The sequence below is a fragment of the Anopheles coustani genome, chromosome 2, assembly GCF_943734705.1.
Source record: "Anopheles coustani chromosome 2, idAnoCousDA_361_x.2, whole genome shotgun sequence".
Taxonomy (NCBI): Eukaryota; Metazoa; Arthropoda; class Insecta; order Diptera; family Culicidae; genus Anopheles; species Anopheles coustani.
This window is the reverse complement of record NC_071289.1, coordinates 73,047,201-73,069,128: the sequence shown is the minus strand read 5'-3', so window position 1 is coordinate 73,069,128 and position 21,928 is coordinate 73,047,201. Positions and strand designations below refer to the sequence as shown.

At 46.4% G+C, this 21,928-nt stretch overlaps 3 protein-coding genes across 6 annotated transcripts in view; 1 reads left to right on the top strand and 2 right to left on the bottom strand.

The window, feature by feature from the left end:
* The first annotated feature begins 9,273 nt into the window (after positions 1–9,273).
* Positions 9,274–14,256, top strand: LOC131266036 (E3 ubiquitin-protein ligase Bre1). The gene is made up of 5 exons (XM_058268377.1): positions 9,274–9,363; positions 9,707–10,183; positions 10,287–12,250; positions 12,446–12,637; positions 12,803–14,256. Exons 2-5 carry the CDS (start codon positions 9,805–9,807, stop codon positions 13,373–13,375), a joined length of 3,108 nt encoding a protein of 1,035 aa, XP_058124360.1. The 5' UTR covers positions 9,274–9,363; positions 9,707–9,804; the 3' UTR covers positions 13,376–14,256.
* A 1,322-nt stretch (positions 14,257–15,578) lies between these two features.
* On the bottom strand, positions 15,579–16,960 carry LOC131266040 (tektin-1). The gene is made up of 3 exons (XM_058268382.1): positions 16,815–16,960; positions 16,225–16,740; positions 15,579–16,158 (listed from the first exon to the last, which is right to left on the bottom strand). Exons 1-3 carry the CDS (start codon positions 16,958–16,960, stop codon positions 15,579–15,581), a joined length of 1,242 nt encoding a protein of 413 aa, XP_058124365.1.
* A 2,065-nt stretch (positions 16,961–19,025) lies between these two features.
* The window catches only part of LOC131266037 (ribosomal protein S6 kinase beta-2), a 32,240-nt gene continuing 29,337 nt past the window's right edge, over positions 19,026–21,928 (bottom strand). For all 4 annotated transcript variants that reach the window (XM_058268379.1, XM_058268378.1, XM_058268380.1 and 1 more), the window contains exons 11-12: positions 21,261–21,850; positions 19,026–21,161 (exon numbers count right to left, since the gene is read on the bottom strand). In XM_058268379.1, coding sequence (XP_058124362.1) covers position 21,161; positions 21,261–21,850 — 591 coding nt within the window. In that variant the 3' untranslated portion in view covers positions 19,026–21,160. The remainder of the gene's footprint in view (positions 21,162–21,260; positions 21,851–21,928) is intronic.

Here is a 21,928-nt window from a genome sequence, read left to right as displayed (position 1 = left end):
CAATTTACGATAAACATCTCTCACTGAACACACAAATACGACTCTTGGTTGCTCAAACTGATGAGGATAGTACGCTGATACCGGGAGATAGACTAACAACTCCCATACATATACTCACCTCCCTCGACCTAATTGCAATTGATAGTGCATTAATTGGGGCGGCACTATGTCCCATCAGTTTACTCTGATCCAAACCCCGAATGACAGATGGATGGAAACAATGACACAAAGCATCTTGTCCCCTATTTTCCCACTTTCAACCCTACAATCGATCGTCAGTAAGGAATGGGTAAACCCCTACGAACGCGGGGATAACGCTACCCTAGCGAGCGAAAGAGTTTTGGAAAAATAAAGGAGAGATGAATGACAACATCCGCCAGCATTCCGCAGGGCAAATGGGAAAATAATGGACATTTTCTTCAACTGGAATAAAAAGATAACTAGCGGTCAGCAATAATTGATTTACCGATCGCTGTCAGTCAGGCAAAGTTGGAAATGGAACGGACCACGGTTAGACCACCGACAATCGAGCCCGTGTTGCGATAACGAGAATTGCTACTTCTATCGTTCATTAAAAACTAAAAATAGTTGGTCAACAAATAATGATAAATTCTCTTCCATCTTTGCAACCCCCTTTGCCCACTGGTTCTTTTTTTGTACATTGCAACTCCATGCGCTCTCAGGTGACATAATTAACGCTGAAGTACTCCAGCCATCCCATCGGAAAGTACGGTTTCAAGAGGCAATTTACGATGGAAAAAAGAGTGGGCAAAACTCTTAGTTCCTTTCCGCATTGCACTCAACGTCAATCGATATAGCCGGACATTCTGTGTTGATTTCGAAATAGTTTGTCGTGGAGTAGTCCACATTTTCCTCCTGAGGATGCTCCAAATTATGGTTTGAAAACATTTCATTGTTCCACAGAATTTCAAATAAACTTAGGAACTGTCATCATTCGTTAGCATCGTCACATCAAAGTCCCAAAAGAACATTTCGTTCTTTTTCGGTGGAACTTACAAGCCGGTAGAGCCTGCGCTCATCTTCCCAAGGTTTTTGGACCATAGTTCCATTCGGCTTTGGGAATCATAGAAAAGATGAGCCATTTAAAAAAATATGTCTTCCGTTCCGTCGACTTCTCCGGAACCTCAATTTAATGGCGCTCGGGAAATAAACACAACACACAACCCAGTGTGGACTCCCAAGTTCAATCCGTTTCCTCCTGATCCAACGGCATTTGTGTTGGAGCGCTCGGATACATAAAATCGGTTGGAACCAGAGACATCAACGCACTTCCCCGAAAGACGCCACCCAACTCCACACCGTGGGCCTCTGCGGGAGCGGAAGGATGAGAGCATATCAGAGCAGACCCAGGCTGATTTATGTTTCTGTTGCTTCGGGAATGGTTTTATTGGAAGGAGAGAAAAGTTATGCTTCTGCGTTACGCGGTCGCGCTTCTTCCGCCCGTGAATGGTACGGAAAAAAGAGATCAGATTGGACACTGCCGGATATTGAGGTTGAACGTTTGCGGCATCCGAAACTCCAACGGTATGTCGAGAAGGTTTGAAGCAGTTCTTAACTGCATCCAGTCGACGTTTATATTTAAGAATTTATTAAAGTATATCCGATGTCAACGGAGACTTCTTCGTCGGCTTTGGGCCACCGAATGCATAACACAAACAATTTTGGGAGTATATGTACCAGGTTTGAAATCTCACCAAAGGAAAGGGAAACAGAACGATCCCTATCTGGGATATGGTTGGTTGTGTAAGTTTAATGCCATCATCATTCTGTTCCATCTTCAGTCCATAAGACTTTCTCCCACCAACCAGTGTCCTAGTCATTGCAGCTGAACTCTGGAGCAACTCTGGTTGGTGAATAGAATGTCAGCAGAAGCGGAAAAGCACGACACCCTGGTGCACCAGTTCAACCCACGATGACCGTTGACCATAAAGGTCTCATGCCGACATGCAGAAACGTGACTTCGAGTATCGTGTTTTGGAGGTTCTGCCTTGGGGAAACAGGGGAAACGCCGAGACCAGACGTTGGTCGGTTTGCCACATTGAATCTCCATCTTTCGCTTAGGTCCGGAGGAACCTGTTTCTTTAAATGGCGAAAACGTTAAGGTCTCGCAGGCACAACCAGCGAGCGAGCGGTGCGCTCTAACGGTCGATGATTCCGGAAGAAACGAATCCCACCACTCGGCAAAGGCTTCAAGGGAAGCATCGGCGAAACGAGCTGAGACGAAGGTAGTTTGTGCCGTTTTTTTCAGAGTCTGTACAACTCTGTTTCCCTCCAACCATTGTGAACGTCCTTCGTCGCCATGTGACGTCTAGAATCGGGCCGGGTGGCATGACTCATTAGAGACTATTTTCTGTTCAACTGCACATCCGCTAGGCCGAGCGATTCGAAGGCTTGCTGCTTGCTGGTCGCCATCGACGAGTGATACTGACACGGCCTGATTACCATGCCCATATGCTGATAGCATTTGTAGAAAATATACCATGTTAGCGACGATGCTCGCATGTACGGAGATCTCTGAATGAAGCAGCGAAATGTAAGAAATAGACGCACTTGATAAGGACCCAGCCGGGCATAACCAACGGGGTCCGATTGGAGGACGATTCAATTCCATCTGGTAGCAGCGTGTGTCATCGCTGTTTCGGTCGACCTCTACGGAAGTCAAACATGTGCGAGCATAATCAACGGATGTGTTACGGTCCTTCCTTCACCACGAAGACATTTAGCTTCTCGGTTGCAACGGGCCAACGGTTACCTTTCCGTGGGATTACTTAATTCGGGAATTTGATAAACTGACACAGAAATTAAAGACAACAAAACATGAATTTATCATTCTGCAACGGTTCCCAAACGAACCGTGCAGACAAATGTTGGCGATTACGGTGAAACAACGTTGCGCCACGTTCGAAGAAGGTACGGAGGCCAAAGGCCACCAGAGGTTTTCCCCCAACAAGACCAAGCTAAAGACAGGCGCACAAATCACTTCGATAGCAGACAAAACGTTAAACTTGGCCAACGACGACAGGGTCCGTAAATCTAGAGACTCCCCTCCTAGCGGCCCAGAAACGGACTTGCCATTTATGGAATAGCTCGCGCGACCCGACGACTCCCAACAAGGAACTCTGCTTTGCGTGTAGATGGTTTATTTTTATCCTCGGAACATCGCTAAGCCATAGGATCGGGGACCAACGTGGACTCGGGACGTTTTGAAGGCAGGTGACATCGATTTGATTACGATGTTCCTTCCAGAGCAAACGTTGGACAATGTTACGGTCGGATAGTCAAATAAATTGTCTATAGACAAATAAACGGTAAGCGATGGTTCCGTTGTTAACGGAGTGTACTTCACGAGCGTCGTAAGATAATTAGAAGACACTTAACACTTCCTAATGCCTTACACGCCACGAAATCGAGGGTAACAAACCACGGCAAGGTTTAAGAAGCGTCTCTCGGCTGCAGAGCCACCTTAAGCTGCAGCTCAATTTGGAATTAATTCCGCGAGCCAGCGTGACCTTGCAAACACAACAAAAAACAAAAGACTTCATATGGCTCTGACGTTTGCAGAAATATCGATAAAAATAGATGTTCAAAACTCAAGATAAAAACAAACCCATCAAAACAGAACTTCGACCAAAAAGTTTGTTTTCGAGATAGCGCCGGTGGGATGGGAAAAACTTTTCCCAACCCATTAGAACCACAAATCGGTTCGATAGTACTCTCGCCTTCCAGTCTCTCTTGGAGCGCTCTCCAACCAAAACAACTTTGGTATCAAACCAGTTGTTGTTCGATCTCGGTTCGGATACTAACGTGCCGGACTAAACGATGCTCGAGTTGGATGAATAATTTCGCACCCGGCCGAAGGCGAACAGCTTTTCCCATTTATTGCAGTTTATGTTCGATCCCGAAAAAAGGCTAACAGAATTTAGGTTCTCCCCGAGCGACGTTGGCTCATGAAAAATTGACAAAGCTATTTCATATCAAGCAAAGGCTTTTTTAGACATTAGGTGCAAATTGCGTGACTTCGGACATGTTATTTTTCAAACATTGTAGAAGTGTAAAAAATAGAATATATCAATTCAATTATGAAAAACCAACGGAAGCCTAAGCTGTATGTTTACGATTCGTGCATAAATTCATGAAAATACCAAAACTTTGTATCTCAATTCACCGACCTTGGCATTCACTGACCGTGACCAGAATGACATAAAGTTGTCTTCTTCGTATATATTGAGCAACATAAAGAGATCCTCATGGAAAGTGTCAAAACATGTTCCTCCCACCGTTCAACATACGAATCCTTTAGCATAAGTCTCTGCATAGGACATTATGTCACATTTTGTTAGCCCCGCGGTCTTCCGCACATTCCCTCCGTAACACTGCTAATCCTTTCGGGTCGCACATACGGCCGGAAGTCTAGCCAACTACCCCGAAGCACATCCGTGTCCTTACGGTGGGACAAAATGTAGCCGTCGTCGGGTATTTATAGTACACAAAGCCTCATAACTTTGTTTCGCCAGCGTGCCTTCGTCTACCGCGGAAAAGGGAAAACTGTGGAAAGGAACTTGCGAAGGAGAAACCGTTTATCGTTGTGCGACACTAAATTGTATTTTATGCTGTCGTCACAGCCCGCGGCCTCACGAAGGTTTATAACAAATAGATGTTTTCTTTTCGTTCGGTGGAAAATTGGACTTTACATAACGGTAGGATTTTGCTTGCTAAGTTCGTGAAATTTCTTTCGTTTCAATAGGAAGTTTGCAAACAATTTCCTCATGTAAAGAAACAGTGAAATTTACAAAAACCCATCCAAATGTAAGTAAATGTTTAACATCAAAGGCAAAACAACTTGCAAGCGTTTATAAGCTGTCCGACACAATCCATATTATTTAGTTCATCTTTTTCAACCCGTTTAAAACCTTCCATTTCCAAAGCACGAAAGCAAACAGAAAGTAAAAAATAAAAGTTCATCATGTTTCACGAAAGTTGTCCAATCAAAACTTATCACATCTGCTCGAAACACTCGAACTCCAGAACTTTCAGATCTTTCCATTCTTTTGAAATCGTTTTCTTTTTTAATTTTACTTTCAACCGGGTATATTTTCATACCATTTTTCTTGCTGGTGGCAAGAATAAAAGCGTAATCGAAAATTTATCTTCGTTCAACTTCGGTGAGCCAATGAAGACATAAAGTGTACAAACAATGGAAAACGTGCAATATGGGTATAAATATGCGTTTGGTGAAATGCAAGTATGCGATATGCATGTAAAAGTCCTTTCCAAGCAAGTAAACAACAATATGCGACAAGTGCTGGTATGCGGTTTTGTTTGGTAACGTAAACCACTAGCATCAGATCAGATGTCGTCGTTCATGGTAAAACTCTGAGCACACACACACGGGAACCCTGCTGAAGCGCCAACCCCTTTTTTAACTATTATCCTCCCTCACAGCATCAAGGTGGAGAGAAGGTCGAGCCACGTGAAACATGAAACCGCTCCAGCTGACAGTGACGTCCGCTTTTCCCTTAAAACTAGCTGCGGGTTGCCTGCAAGTGACCCAGCACCAGCGTCCGTTTTCCCGACCTTTGCAGCAGGTGGCTAGAAGCACAGAGAGAGGAAAAACCATACAAATGGTGCGCGCTTGCCGAAAAGATAAAAATACCAGAATACCGGTTCGTCGCTAACGGTAGCGCGGGTGTTCTGCGCAATCATCGAACTCACCGGGATCGCGCCGGGTCGAAGAGGAACTTCGAAACCAAAACAACAACAGCACACAATCAATTGATCGATCAATCGATCGAAATTAACTGCAGCTTCCCGAAAGAGAGCAAAAACCATGGGGGGAGGGAAAACAACGGCCTCCCCCCTTCCACAGCTGTCCGGCACAGCTGGGCGGCGCGGGCGCAACAGTCTTCCGGAAAACTGCCGGAAACGCAAAACGGACCTCGCACAAAGTCCGTCCAACGTTAACGTAGCTGCACTGTTCGTGGCGCGTTCGCAGCGGATGGAGAAATAAACCGTTGCTTCCATTCTCTTTCCTTCCAATTGTCCGACCAACGTGAGCCCAGAGTGGCGGCTTTCCCGTGAGGGCTCTTCCGGCACCTTCGCGTGGCTTGGCGATCGATTCGGTCAGCTCAAAATCGAACCGTCCCTTCGTGGTCACTGCTTCTAATCGGCTTCGATTCTATTAAGCATCTTATTGGTCTGTGTTCCGTGGACAAAAAGGCGAGTCGGGCCACGTCCCAGGGGGAGAATTCCAAAACCGTTTGCCTTCCGATGAAAAAACCGGAAGCGAACCACTGCACGGCACACGTGGCCTACCACGGAAGGTTGCAGTTCGACTCATTGATTTTCTCCGCCCGGTTTTATTTATTCTGTGTGCACTCTCCGGTGCGCGTGACTCGTGAAGCGCACGATCGCCCGGTTCCGAGCCTGGACATGGCTGGTTGATTACGGAACCGGCCCTTCGCACTGCAACATGGATGGATGGAAAGCTTGAAAAATGTTTTCTCTGCTTTACTTGTATTATATAAAGTTTTTCTTACCCTTCTCTTAAGCTAATAAATTTTACAACCTTCAGCACTTCCTTGAATATCATCACCCGTAGGAGCCGGACCCGTTTTCGCAGGAACTAAGGACTTGCACCTGGGGAGCTAAATTTCCGACACGTTTTATCGATCGGACTGTTTTAACGACTGTTTTACCTTCGTTACAAAATGTCGTCCATTATCATTAGGGTTGGTTTGGGAAAACTCCTCGCAAGGGATGAATCAAGGGAGTAATCATCAAGTTTCAAATTATCGACCTAGCGCCACAATATGAGGGAGGAAAAAAAATTACTTGGCCAGACGGTGAGAGTAGGAAAATGTCAATTAAAATAAAAAAGAGAGATGTGACAATTCTTTAAATAAAATCTAATATGGTTGATATACGGTTCCGGTTGACTTAACCATAATTTATATGCACATATTTTTATTCAAAAAACCTGAATCCAACATTCTGATAAATAGTTAATAAAGAAAATCCATTCGAAATATCTCACAAAGGAAAGCTGCTCCTTTCAACTTTTACTCTTTCTCTCCTGCCAGATTCAAACGTCCTTCACAAGGAAGCATCGTCCTTGCCCCGGCCCCTTGGGCTGCCAGTGAAATACGGCAGAACAATTTCACAGCTGGCCGGGCTGAAGCACTTTTGGCCCTTTTCCTTTTTGGCTTGTTTGTTCAAGAGAAGGCGAACCACCTTGAAACGATGTTCGCGATATCGGCCAGCCAGCGAAGAGAAAAAGCTAGAAGGGGAAAACTCCAGCACCGGGCCAGGCACGCATACACACACACACACACGCACCACCCTTCGCACATCCTTCGCTCCTTTATCCGCCCAGTTTCCCTACTTTACCAAGAGCGCCTCGGTAACCATGGCAGCACGGACAAAGTTAGCGAAGCAAAACGAACGGTTGTTGTTGTGCAAAGGTGAGGAAAATTGGTTTTACACCGAAAAAAAATAAAGATACCTACCTTCAACGGGCTGAGGGAAGCCGTAAGTCCTTTCGGTTTAAAAAAAAAAAGGAATTTGGCACGACCTTCAGCGTCCGATGACGTACGTTTGGTTCTGTCGAAACAATTGAAACCTCCGGGATCGAATGTATCCTGATTATCCTTGCCACCTTCAGTGCAAGGTTAACTCCCCGTGCACGGAACGATTTAACACTTATTCACTCCAATTACTAGCAACCATTGCAGCGCCACTGCAATCGACATTCACCAGAAAATTGTGCAAACTCGACACAATTTTCGTTGCATTTCCTAACAGACGCCCCTTTCTTTGACTCCGCCGCACGAGACGAACGACGAACTTTACTTCACAGAGGTGGAGTGATTTCACAACGTGACAGAGGCTTTTCCGAAAAGAAATATTCGTTTAAAGCAACAGCACAAAAAAATCACACAAACATATTCCACTGCATCATCTCATTGACGAACGTAGGTTTTTCCATTCCCAAACGCCTAGGGTTGAAGGGTCGGAGTTGTATCGAATAAAAAAAAGGCCACACTCTTTCACACAGCACAACTTATAACTTCACAGGCACACAATCTTTATGCAGAAGTTTGCTTCGTAGATTCTAATGCATCGTATTTGCCTTTCACTTGCACCGTAACTAACGTACCTTTTCGATTGGAAATGTTGTAACTAATAAACAGAAAAAAAGACGGGAAGGAAAAACGCGCAACCAAGCCCACCAACGAATGCCCGACAAACACCGGCAACCGTTTCTCTTGAAAGCCTTCAATCGACTGACACTCGATGAGTGTCAATGCGAGTAGTGTTGCGAGCAAAGTCAATGAAAAAGAGGTCGCAGCATACCATGTAACGAGAGAAAACTCGTGGGAAAATTTTTGACAGTTGGTTGAAATATTGTTTACCTCTCACGAGCAGCCAGGAAAGTGAAGTAAAACTGCAAATTTGGTATGTTCAACAGAACAAGGAATTGAGGACGTTTAAGTCAGACCAACACACTTAATTTCAGCAATCACGATGCACAAAGGATCCATAACCCAAGACTTCACACAGAAGAGCAGTTTCTATCCGCGAGACTATTGATACTGTGAAGATTTTTGCGAAAATCTCCCACAAGTATGAAAGAAATTTTAGTACATAAATACTTTTACAATACAACTGCCACAACAATGGCAGAGCAAAAATTAAGTTTGACCCGACCTGTCTTTTATTTGATCTTGGTCAACTGCAAAGATTAAAACAACCTTATAATCAAGGTTTGTTGAACAACACCTTTGATGAAAATTTAGAATAATTGATGAATAACCATTCGATGCAAACTTTCATCTTCATCATCGAATGATCAATCCATTCATGAAGTTTATCAAATTTCCACGTACCGCAAAAGTGACAAAACATTTCACAAGAAATCACGAATGCCTGTTGTTTGACAGTTGCTCCACCAACCGACCATTCAATTTGACCACTTTTGTATCGCTTCTATGATCTTCACACATTTAGCAGTATCCTGTTAGTGAACTAACTTGCAGCCTAAATGTTCTAGTGATTATAACTGATGGAATAATAATTTAACGTAGAACCTCAAAAAACCCTAATTGTCCGGTGAAAACAACCAAAGCGTTACTTCTGTCACGCTAGGAGCAGCGATATTTTTTTCCACCAGGATGACGCGCGAGAAGAGCTTCTATTTTCACCGGGCCGCTTTGTTGATGTGTCGGTGTGCGAGGAGCAGCAGCAGCAGCAGCAGGGAAAGATCAATTTGTAGTACGTTTCGTTTTTTCTCGCGTAATTGTTGAAAGAAATAGTAAGCCATACCTAATTTATGCGCTCGCTAAGGTACGTATGTGGCCACCACTGTTGGTAGTACCCGTTTGCCAGCCGCTTCGAGCGACCGTCCAGCGGGCAAAACCACCGTGAAGCCAAGCGCGATTGGAAAACCACCGCTTCTTGTCCTGCGGGTTGAGCGCGGTGTTTCTTTGCCACCATTAGTATCAATGGCAAAAGGTGTCAGGACCACAGGAGAACCACTTTTTAGAAGCTTTTGCACAATCCGGAATCCTTGCAGCCGCCCGACGGTGGTTTGCTGGTTGCCATAGGAAAAATCGATAATCAGCCGATCAGCTAACGATACGTTTTTCCTGTCTTTTCCCTGCCATGCACCGATCCTTGCGATTCACAGGCACGCCAGCACGGTTCACTAGGTCATCTTACTACCTCGGGCAGCGCGAACGTCCCGCCCGCTAGCAAGCTGCCTGCCAAGCATCCCGAGGACGAACGATGTCGAAGCGCTCGGCGGAGGAAGCCTCCAGCGGAGGTGGCACGCCCACCAGCGGATCGGGCGCTGCGGGCGGTGGTTTGCAGCCGCCGATCAAGAAGGTCCACTTCGAACCGCATCTGATCGGGCCGATATCGACGTTGGAGGAGATGGACATCAAAGTGCTGCAGTTTCAGAACAAAAAGCTTGCCCAGCGCATCGAACAGCGGATACGGTGCGAGTCGGAGCTACGGTCACGCATCGAGCAGCTCGAAAAGCGCCAAACGCAGGACGACGCCGTGCTGAACGTCGTCAACCGGTACTGGAACCAGCTGAACGAGGACATTCGCGTACTGCTGCAACGATTCGACGCGGAAACGGCCGATGAATCGGAAAACAAAAGTAAGCACGTCTCCCAAGCATAGGTGCCTTGGATCGGGATAAAAATAATCGTTTATTTCCCGCATTATTTCATTGCATGATGGTGTTTCTCCACCGATACCAGACGAGAACGAGGTAACGACATCCTTCCTAATGCAGCTGTCTACCTGGGACAAGGAGGAGCTGGACGATAAGCTCGCCAACCGGGTGCAGGTCTCGAAACGGGCGGTCGCAAAGATAGTGCAAGTGTTCGATCGGCTGATGCAGCGCAACGAAAAGCTCATGCTGGCTATGAAGGGCGAATCGGAGGACGGCAAATCACCGGCCGTGGCACCACCCGATCTGGACGAATCGCTACGCCAGACGTACATCGACGTGATGGCGGAAAATCGGAACCTGCAAACCCAAAACACACTTCTGCACGAAAAGTTTCACACGATATCGCTCAAGATGAGCGAGTACCAGGACATGCTGAACGGCAAGGAAACGGAAGCGGCCGAGCTTCGAAATCAGATCGACGATTTGCAGTACGAGCTGGAGAAGGTTCGCTGTCGGAACGACAAGCTGGAAAATCATCTTGCAGAGGCAATTGAAAAACTGAAAGCATACCATCAGCTGCACGGTGGCGATCCGCTCAGTAGTGGGAACGCTGCGGCCGGCTCGGAACGGCACACTGCGTCTAGTAGCGGGGCGTCCCGCGGTTCCGGTTCAATGACGAGTGTAGCCGCGCAACACCTAGAAGACCTGCAGAAGGAGCTGGAAGAGTACAAGGAGCTATCCAACAATCGGTTGCAGGAGCTGGACAAACTGCACCTGCAGCACCGGGAGGCCCTGAAGGAGGTGGAAAAATTGAAGATGGACATCCGGCAGCTGCCCGAGTCGGTGATCGTCGAGACGACCGAGTACAAGTGCTTGCAGTCGCAGTTCTCCGTGCTGTACAACGAGTCGATGCAGATCAAGACACTGCTGGACGAGAGTCGCAACCAGCTGCAGTCGAGCAAAAACCAACACTTACGCCAGATCGAGATGATGGAGAGCGAAGAGCTGAACGCGCAGAAACGCGTGCGCAGCGATATGATACAGATGGAGGACGTAATGTCACAGATCCGCAAGGAGTACGAGGTGCTGCGGATCGAGTTCGAGCAGAACATGGCGGCGAACGAACAGACGGCCCCGATCAATCACGAGATGCGGCATCTCATCCTCTCACTGCAGAACCACAACGGCCAGCTGAAGGGCGAGGGGCTGCGGTATAAGAAAAAGTACAAAGACGTCTCGGCGGACAACGCCAAGCTTCGGAAGGACCTGGAGGAAATGTCGGCGAAGCTGACGGCCCTGCAGGAAGCACAGTTGATGGCGGAAACGATCAAACAGGAGAACTGTCTCGCAATGAATGCGAGCGGTGGTGGCGCGAATGTGAAGGAAGAGTCGGGCGGCATGACACACGATCGAGACGGTCATTGCGGGATGATCAAGGAGGAGGACCCGAACGGGACTCACGGCAATTCCTGCGGCGGTGGTGGAGCTGGCACGGGCAGCGCGGGAGGCTTGACGAGGTCCGACTCGGGCGAAGAGGGCGACGTGGACGCCAACGGTATCAAGCGCGAAGAGATCATCGGCCCCGACGGAACGGTGGTGGTGAAGAAGGAGGGCGCGGCGGGCACCGGACAGGCCGGTATGGACGGGAAGGCGAACGGACCCGACCAGCAGCAGCAGCAACAACAACAACGGGCCAAGTGCATCGAGTCGGACCTGGTGCGCGATCTGCGCAATCAGCTGAAGAAAGCTTTAAACGATCAAAAGGAGATGAAGCTGCTGCTGGACATGTACAAGGGCGTCCCCAAGGAGCAGCGGGATAAGGTACAGCTGATGGCGTCGGAGAAGAAAAAGTGCGCCGAAATCGAGGACCTCAAGTGTCAGATGAAGAAGCTGCAGGAGAGCAAGCGGGAGGACCGGAAGAAGCTGGCGGACGAGGAGGCCCTGCGCAAGATCAAGCAGCTGGAGGAGCAAAAGTACGAGCTGCAGAAGCAAGTGGCAAACCAGAAGCAACCGCCGGACAGCAGCTGGAGCAGCGGCTATCGACCATTTGTATGGACTCTACTCTTTCTAACCCTCGACCTTTTGTAGTTTGACACATACCTTCTCGAACTCCTCTTTTTTTTTGCGTTCTTCCATTTCGCTTTTCGAGAGACAGGGAGAAAGGGGGGAGTGGCCTAGACATAGAAAAACGCTCGATAATAGTAAACGTAAGGCGCTAACGGATTTTCGTCCACCTTTTTCCAGGAGGAGGAAGCACTGCTGAACGAAATGGAAGTGACCGGGCAGGCTTTCGAGGACATGCAGGAACAAAACTCAAGACTGATCCAGCAATTGCGCGAGAAGGACGATGCCAACTTTAAGCTCATGTCCGACCGAATCAAGGCCAACCAGATGCACAAACTGCTCAGGGAGGAGAAAAAGACGCTGGAAGACCAGGTAAGTTGACCCCCAGGACACGCTTTGAACTCCTTATGGGGCTTTTTCCTCAATAAAGGTGCATCATTAAACCAAAAATGCAACAAAAAAACACTAAAGCAAAGAGTCAACAAATAATACAAATTACGGATTTAACACCAACGTCGCTTTTGATGTCTGTTTTAGGTCAAAACACGCGACAGCCAGATCGAGGCGATGCACGTGGTGCTGCGGAAGCTGGAGGAAAAGGAACGCATCTTGCAGAACACGGTAACGACGATCGAGAAGGAGCTGGTCGCGCGCCAGCAGGCGATGGAGATGCACAAGCGTAAGGCGATCGAGTCGGCTCAGTCGGCCGCCGACCTGAAGCTGCACCTCGAGAAGTACCACGCCCAGATGAAGGAGGCCCAGCAGGTGGTGGCGGAAAAGACGAGCTCGCTCGAGGCGGAAGCGTACAAGACGAAGCGGCTGCAGGAAGAGCTGGCGCAGTTCAAGCGCAAGGCGGAGCGCATGAAGAAGATCGAAATGTCCGGCACCACGATCGACGAGGTGATGCTGGAGGAGATCCGCGAATACAAGGAGACGCTCACCTGCCCGTCCTGCAAGGTGAAACGGAAGGACGCGGTCCTGTCCAAGTGTTTCCACGTGTTTTGCTACGACTGTCTGCGGACGCGGTACGAGACGCGCCAGCGGAAGTGCCCCAAGTGCAACTGTGCGTTCGGTGCCAATGACTACCATCGGTTGTACCTCTCGACGTAAGCCCTCACTCTGCCCCCCACACACACGCATCGTAAGTTATGTACTGTAGTGGCCAGATCCGGTCCCCGTTGTTCCCGCAACCCCCCTCCCACTCGCTTCTTAACCCTGGAAAGTCAGACTTCGCCTGCTCGAGTTGCTTGAGCAAATGACAAATATCTAATGCCGGAACAGTCATTCCACCCATTCCGGCATGCAAGGTTATCTTCACCATCTTCAGGCCCCGGAGGTGGTTGGAAACACTCACCCTCTCCCCCCCTTCCAATCATCGCCTGTCTCCTCGGCACGTGTCAACGTATGTGATAACATTGTACAGTGTGTTCCCGCTAACGATGGAAACCAAATCATACAAAACTTTTACTGCTTCTAACTAATCAGTCATATGAAACCGCATGCGGGGACAGTAACGCACTACACGGTTCCCTGGAAGATAATCTTGTATGCTGCTAGTCGCTCGTCCGAGAAAACTAGTTGGTGGAATCTTTATAGCAGAGGTATGACGTCGTCATCGGTATCGGTCGAATCACACGGTTGAGACGTATGCTACCACCGTCCACAGCCTACTATTGCGTTACGTACTATTGCCCCATTGTGTAAGTATCTTTTTGTACACATACAACACACGACAACACAGGCTGTTTCTGTCTCCACTGGTGCGACTGATGCATCGACATTCTCCTACCGTCATATCGCTGCTATGAAGCGGTATTTTATACTGCCACGTTTATTCTAAGTGGCATTGATGTAGATGATATAGCGAAAAAACGGAAAACACACCATTTTCCGAATATAAAAGGAAAAAAAACAAAAAAAACAAACAAATTCTATTTAACAGTTAGTAGAAGTTTTATAAGCAGACGTAAGGTCGATCCCTCTAATCGCGAGATTTATAAAAATGTATCATTTTTCGGATTAGCTTCATTAGCCTTTCCCTCTTTCCTTCTCGCCATCTTTCCCTCGTTGACTGTTATTAGCTCTTGTTTGTCCTCCTCCCCCCACCCTTAGTAGCCCCGCATCGCGAAGGTTTCCCCAAGGAGAAGATAAACGAAGAAGTACGTGCATTATTATGCATCATGTAGCTAGCCTGAGTTTCTAGGTCAGGATGTTCTCTCCCGCGTGCGTGTGCATTCGTTTCCGTACACTCTCTAGGTGGTCCGAAGTTGAATGAAGTGTGCGGGGATTTGTTTCATCAGCCGAATCGGCTTACGGAGAATTCGCTCAGCTTACAATCGTTTAGTCAGCCCAAGTCAACTCAACAAGCCAAACAAATCAACAGTTAAAAGCCGCCTATCCTTAAGTATGTTAGGAAAGCTAGAAACGTATCCATATTTTACAAATAAAAAATGATGTATTTATATGTATAACGAATGTGTCACAAGCGCTATCGAAAGTATCGCACTTTTGCGCAAATTGAAACTAAAACAAGACAATGAGCAACGAGTACACGCAGTACTTTCATCAAACTCTAGATTGTAAACCATTCGTCTGCATGTTGCATCGATGGCACACAAAAGTCAATATTTATGATCGTTAGAGGCAGCGTAGAATACTTGTTATTTGATTTCTCACTTACTTTTATCGGTAAATTACAAGATAGCACTATTTCTCTGCTAATACTTTCAACATGTTGATCATTTCTGTTATTATCATTCCGTGAAATCGGTTTGGGGTAGGACTTAGTAGGCTAGAAGGAAAAAACCTCAGTAGGCAAAAAATAGGAGATTTCACTACCCCTAACGAGCATACGTTGCTAGGGGGACCATCTAGGAAGGGTCGATAATTTTCCTTTGAAAGTCTGATTCTTCCAGTCGGAGATCGATCGGAAACGTGTCCCACGCCACGCGAGAGGGAACGACCGCCATACCCAAAAGCGTGAAAATGATTAACTGAATGCGAACGCAAGTAACTAACCGTACTCAAAGATGCACACCCGCCTCTGCATGTTAAAAAATCCGGAATGTGCAAAGAAAAGAACGCAACAACAAAACCAAACTCTAACAAACTGGAAATTCTCGATCAATTGCATGAAACTACTCTCGTCTATAAAACAAAATTAATAGTAGATCGGAAGGAGGTAATAAAATAGTGATCATATGACCGAACACAGAATCGTAAATAAAAAGCCAATCATGATAAAGTAGTTGACTCCAGGTGTGTTGTTTAATGGTGCGTCATCCTCCTGCACACGTGCAACTTGGAATAGGTTTTAGAAATCTTGGAATTTGAAACTCTCCCGCATCGTCATGCAGTCCACCTCGTCGATGCGTAGCGACTGCGTCTTGAGATTGATTTCCTCCTCCTGCATGACTTGCGTGTTGAGAAGGTAGCGCAGGGTTGCCTTCGACTTCACCAGACTGCCGTCTAGCTTGGCGATGGTTTCTCGCAGCGCTGCCAGTTCCCTCTTCAGCCCCTCGTACACGTTGTCGCGGCACAGCTCGATCCCCGGTCGCTGGGAGCGGTTGGCCAGGCGCGTTTGGGCCAACGCCACGTAGCCTTCCTTTTCCGCGATCTCCCGCTCCAGCCGGGTCACGGTGCGCGTTAGCTCGTTCACCTGGCGCACCGTTTCCTTGTGCACGTTCTCCAGCTTCACCTTCGTGTAGCGAAGCTCGGCCGTGCGCTGCCGGAAGGCGGCGTTCGTGCGCTCCACCTGCGTGCGAATGTCCTCGGCCACCTGCTTCAGCAGCTGATCGATGTAGGAGCGCAAGGGTTGGGCCGAGTTGATCTCCTTTGCCGTCGCCTCGATGTTTTTGTTCGTCACCATGATCCACTCTTCATCGGTGGAGTTGCTGAAACAGGTAAAAAGGGCTTTTTAAATCGTTTCAGTCACATTTCCAACGGGACCGCAGCCGTACTAGGGATCAAGTGGCACCCTTCCGGCGTAGACCTTCATCTCCATCTGGTTCGGGCGCAACTCCAGGTTCTTCTCGTCGATCCGTATTGAGCGGTCCTTGTCGGCCAGGTCGCGATCGAGCAGATAGATGGTGGCCCGCAGCCGCCGGATCTGCTCCACGCACTGCTCCAGCACCTTCTCCAGCAGCGCGATACCACCCTCCGTCACGTCCAGCTCCTTGCGCAGCTCCCGGTCGACACCGTCATTCACCAGGTCCGTTCCCTGGCGTCCTTCCCGCAGGACGATACACTTCTGGCACAGTGGAACCGCTATTTCCCGCAGCGTGTTGATTGCATCGATCGTGCGTCGTTTGTACACCTTCAGCGCTTCCTCTTCGATGTGCGCCTCCTTCTTCTGCTGCTGCAGCTCGTCCCGCCGGAACCGGATGTCCTCGATGCGCTCCTGCAGCCGGAAGTCGACCTCACTCTTGCTCTCCTCCGTAGTGTGCTTTGTTTCGTCGATCACACGATCGCTTTCACTGCGGAACGCACAAAACCCGAACAGCACGAAATCAACACACCGTCGAAACGGAACCAACTCACTCTGTCTTACCTTATCACGCGATCCGCCAACGCTTGCTGGTCGAGAGAGAACACATTTTGTGCCCTGTTGTTCGCATGCCAATCGTACGGCCGGTGTTTCGGCTGCTCTGGTGGCAGAATGACCAGATTTTGCTGGCGTATGTATTTTTCCGACATTTCCCAAAGCGGCCGTGCACGACAACTGAGTTAAAAAGAATCCAAAACGGGCCCGTGATCGTGACGCACCAGCCAGTCAACCAATTACTGGGGCAAATCACGGGTTGCTGAGCTCGTGTTGTGTGGAAAAGTAGAATTTTCCAAACGCAAAGCCCCCGAATGCGACGGTTGCTATGATGTTGTTTACTCCACCCGAACAGTGGTTCTCACAATGGTGGATTTTTCGAACCCTTCCTTTCTTTCTGCAACTCCACATTCTACTGTAAATACACATTAAAAAATGCCTTTCCGCCATTTGTTCCTGTACAGAATTAGATTTTTTTACTTTTATTTCTTTTCTGTTCACCATCGAGTCCATTTTTTGAAGTATATTTTCTCAAAACAAAACACACCCTTTCAAACAAATCAAATCCTTGCGGTACCTCTACCATCCTGCCAACAACTGCTGCTGGCATTACATTCAATTGCTTTCGATTGTTGCTTGATTCATCTCTTGGCTTGTCTATTCACAGGTTTCCTAGCGTTGGGTTATCTTTTTCTTTTCGGTTTGGTAATATTTTCTCCGTACGAAAAACCCCAGCACTGGCGGGAGACGACATCCGATCTGCCCGGAAGGGTGGTTTGATTTGCTATAAACTATTGTTTTAATTTCCTCACTCGTGTGTGATACCATCGATTCGCCTTTATTCTGATCGTTGCTTTCTTGGTTTGGGGTTCGACCTCGCTTTCATGTCTAATTTCTTCCTGGTAGCACCTAATCTTACGTTATTTTCTCAAGCCTTACACACAGTTGCGTTTCTTATATGCTTTTTCTGGTGTAGTGGAATCTATTTCCTAAGCTACGTTTTACGCTATTCAGCAGAATCTTATTATGTCCTTTCGATTCTTCCATCTGCCCGCTGACATTTCCCTATGCTCGTCGTATTCCATTGCTTTACTTATATTCGTTACTCTGCGTGTCGCATGAAAAGGAAACAAGACTCAAGAAAATGCGTTTACCCAAATAAAAACGGACCATTAGGAATCGTCTAGAATTGAGCTACGTACATAGGGGATATAGAACCAATATATCAAAAAGCTAGAACAGTTTGTAAGATTTATTATTATCCTTATTAAGAATATTCCTTCCTAGAGTGCATCACCGACCTGTTAGACGGGGGGTGCGTATCTAACTGTGTTTCCAGATATTAAACAAAAAGACATCTGTCCGTCCAGCTTTGGAGCGCAAATCTCAAAAATGTCCTCGTGAGACCCATCATGGTAAAAACAAAAAGGAAATCCCCAAAACCCATTCCCTATGAATTGAGCTTTCCTATCGGTTTCATTCACTCCAACCCCCGCGCCGAGAAAATTTACTTAAGGCTGATTTGTATTTGTAAATGTAAATGTTACCGCGTAGTAGCATAATAATATTTGCCTTCATACTAATAAAGTGATTGTTTATAAATTTGTGTGCCCCTCTCTGGTACTATCTGCTTTCTCGTTTGCGATTACTCATCCACCCCTTAGTTCTTTGTTGTCTTCACAACATCGTCAAAAATCACAATAAACTACACACACTTCCAATTGAACTAACTTATAAGAATGAAGATACTGCGGGAACAGTTGAATTGTTAAACATTGGTTGCTCTTCAACCATTATTATACCTATTTGCTTCGCTATCGTCATCATCATCATCATCCTCAATATCGTTATCATTCCATTACAGCGAAACTAAAGACCTCTTAAAAACATATTGTAAAGGAAAAAAACATTTATATTAAAATATTAATGTATTACTCTTGTGTAATCTAACCATCCACTAGCGCTCTACAGACACGTTCAGTATATTTAGCTAGAAAAAATTCTTCCCATTTACCACCGTTTTCTTACAACTTTCTTTCTTCACTCACATCTTAGTTTTCTTTCTCCCGTTCGTCGCGTTCGCATGGTTTTCGTTTCTATGGTGATTCTTTTGGTAGGTTCAAGCAAAACTCGTTCATTGGCTGATTGCAAAGTTGGGTTTACTTGTTGTGTTGTTTGCTTGGTATATTATGTGGGATTTTTTACTTTTGCATTTACTCCTTCTTTTTCCGATAAAAATCAGTCATTTTGGTTTCGTCTTTACACTACACTGTATTTAGTTTTTTATTTTACCTTTTTATATCTTTATAACATTCGGTCCACGCAAGACCCAATTCGCTATTATCTTTTTAATGCTTCGATTTATTTTATATGCTCGCTAGCGCCTAGGGATATCCGTTGCGCCCCTCTTTCCACAAGTGTTCCGTTAGTCACATTGTATCTTTCACTATTTTTCAGACTATTGCAAATGGTAGTTTTCGTTAACAGTTTGGTTTTTTGGTTTGCTTGTTGTGTGTTTGTTTGCTTGCTTACGCGTTTTCCTGTTGCCTTTGCAGTGAAGTCGCTCAGTTTTTGCAGGTAAAATCTCTATACACGGGGTAATCTACCACTCAGGCAAGTGTAAGTTCCACGACAAGACTTTCTGTCTCCTAAGTGAAGCAATTGTCTAGCATGGCATGGAAATCTAAATTAAACTGCATGATGATTGGAAATAACTTCGCACATTCTTGATGCGCGTATTTACCTTCCCATTCAAAATAACGCAACGTGGAGCTTAAGGGACAATTGGGAAGAACGAAATTTCTCCCAAAACATATAAAGTAACGGTCGTGAGCTGGTAATGAAGTATACACATTTATATTCTAATAGTTTTACAAAAAAATATAAACATGATTTCACAGTATAGTTTTTTTGTCTTATTGTGTAAGTTAGTGTTCATTTTAGAGTAACTCGTCTTCACTTGTTGATTTTAAAGTTGGCATTTTCTTTAGCTCTCCATAAGATTGATTTTGTGTTATTTGTGATTTCTTGCTTGGAGGGATAGTACGCACCTCGTGCACATATATATTTATACTTCTTTTATCTAGCGAGGATTCTCCGAGCCTAACTTTAGTGGCAATCAATGAACACTGTTTCGGTCCATTTATTTTACTGCCCGCGCTTGGAGGAACATTTCTCTTCTTTGCTATCCAATTTATTTCCGGTGGCAGATTTTGCCAACGGGTGGACTATTTATTGAGAAAAAAGTTATTCCCCAGCTACAATCAGCAGGAGCTGATAAACATGTCCATTTTTTTTATATTTTACCAGCGAAAGAATGTAATACCTGATTGTTTTACTTGTTACCTCAAATTCAGGATAGAATAAACCATTAAGTTTCTAATAGTTTTCATGTTTATCCCCTACTTGAGCCATTCCCTGAAGCAATTTAATCAATAGCTAAAGACACATAACTGTGGTGTTTGAATGTTTTCAAAAGTGTGCAAATTTTTCAATGTTTTTTATTGCTAGCGGCGTCTAGCGTTATGAAATCGCGCACATTTACAATAAACATGATGAGCAGTATCCCTGAACCCCGTGCTGTCGAAATGGTGGGCAAATTTACAAAATATAAAAAAGACTAATAATAAAAGTTTCACATCAAAACATCGAAAATATGTATATCCATCCCAAACGTATTCGTATAGAAAAACAAAAAATCTAATCGATAAAAAAAGTCTTCCCAAACAAGAACGCAAACGGAAAACGGTTCCTATTCCATCGTTACCTCTGTGCGCAGTTTCTTTTCTTCCAAAAATGTTTTTTAGCTCACAATTATTCCATTCCTTTCAATTAGGTACGCTATTATACAACTAAAATCTATACATTTTTGCACAGGCCGAACAGTTTACATGAAAAGAAATTGTTATAAAACAACCTACGGTTTCTTGCCAGTAATTTGTAAAATGTATAAAATAGTGAAGAAGCTGATGTAGAAAAAAAACACAATTCAATAACACGATCCTTGTTCCTGATTCTCAAACGATGTTGTTACGATTGCGATGGCCTGATCATTGGGGGCACCGAGGGGACGATGTCGGTGACGGCGGGAAAGCAATTTGGGCGTAAAGCCGGCGACGGTGATGGGGGGGTGTAATTCGTTATTCTATTTTTTTTCTTGATACCTCCACTCGTTCTCATAGTTCGATCTCTGCCTTGCCTTGCTTATATATTGTTTTGTTTACGCTAGACTACGGTTTAATTAGTTTGAAGGTTTTCATTTTCCTGGTTCCATGCACCGCTGGGTAGAGCATGCGACAAACATGCGCTGCTTAGGTGACAAATTTTCTAAAACTGCTATAGTCCACCAACATTGGCCTGTGTTGAAGAAGAAGAAGAAGAAGAGGAGAATCGAAACCGTTAGAACTGCCTTTTCGTTTGGTTCCCTCCCATCGGGCATACTAAAGAGATACTCACTAAGAAATGGACATTTCCGGATATACGTCCATCATTTCGTCCTGGGGCGACGGTCTCGGTGCGAACGGTTGCAAATGCGGTGGCGTTCGCCGCGCAATGGAAGCGGCACCAAACGCCCGCATCCCGGCCGGGTTGGCACTGGTTTGCGGTTGCGCTGGATGAGGTTGGACCCCTTGGCCCGGATGATGCGACGCGGCACCAAACGCCCGCATCCCGGCCGGGGTGGCACTGGTTTGCGGTTGCGCTGGATGAGGTTGGACCCCTTGGCCCGGATGATGGTGTGAAAGTGGATTCTGTGGATGGTGCTGCTGATGGGGGTGGTGATTGTGCGGATGGTGCAGCAGATGGTGGGGCGGTATGTTGCCATTTTCCATTCCCGACCCGCCTGCCGCACCGCCGGGCATCATGCGGCCACCACTGCTGAGGCTGTTTGGGCCGGACGAGGTAGAACTGCCGCCAAGATGGTGGTTGTGGTGATGCAGATGGTGACCGTGGTGGTGATGGTGGCGTGGCATCCGGCGAGGTGATCGTGGCGTCGTCACGCGTGTCTGCATCTCTTCTAGCACCGACGGAGCGACGTATGTGAAACCCTACAAACAAATCAAACCATCGTTTTAGAAACATCACATAAATCAACCGGAAGCATGCCAATGTTGAAACATTTCCGG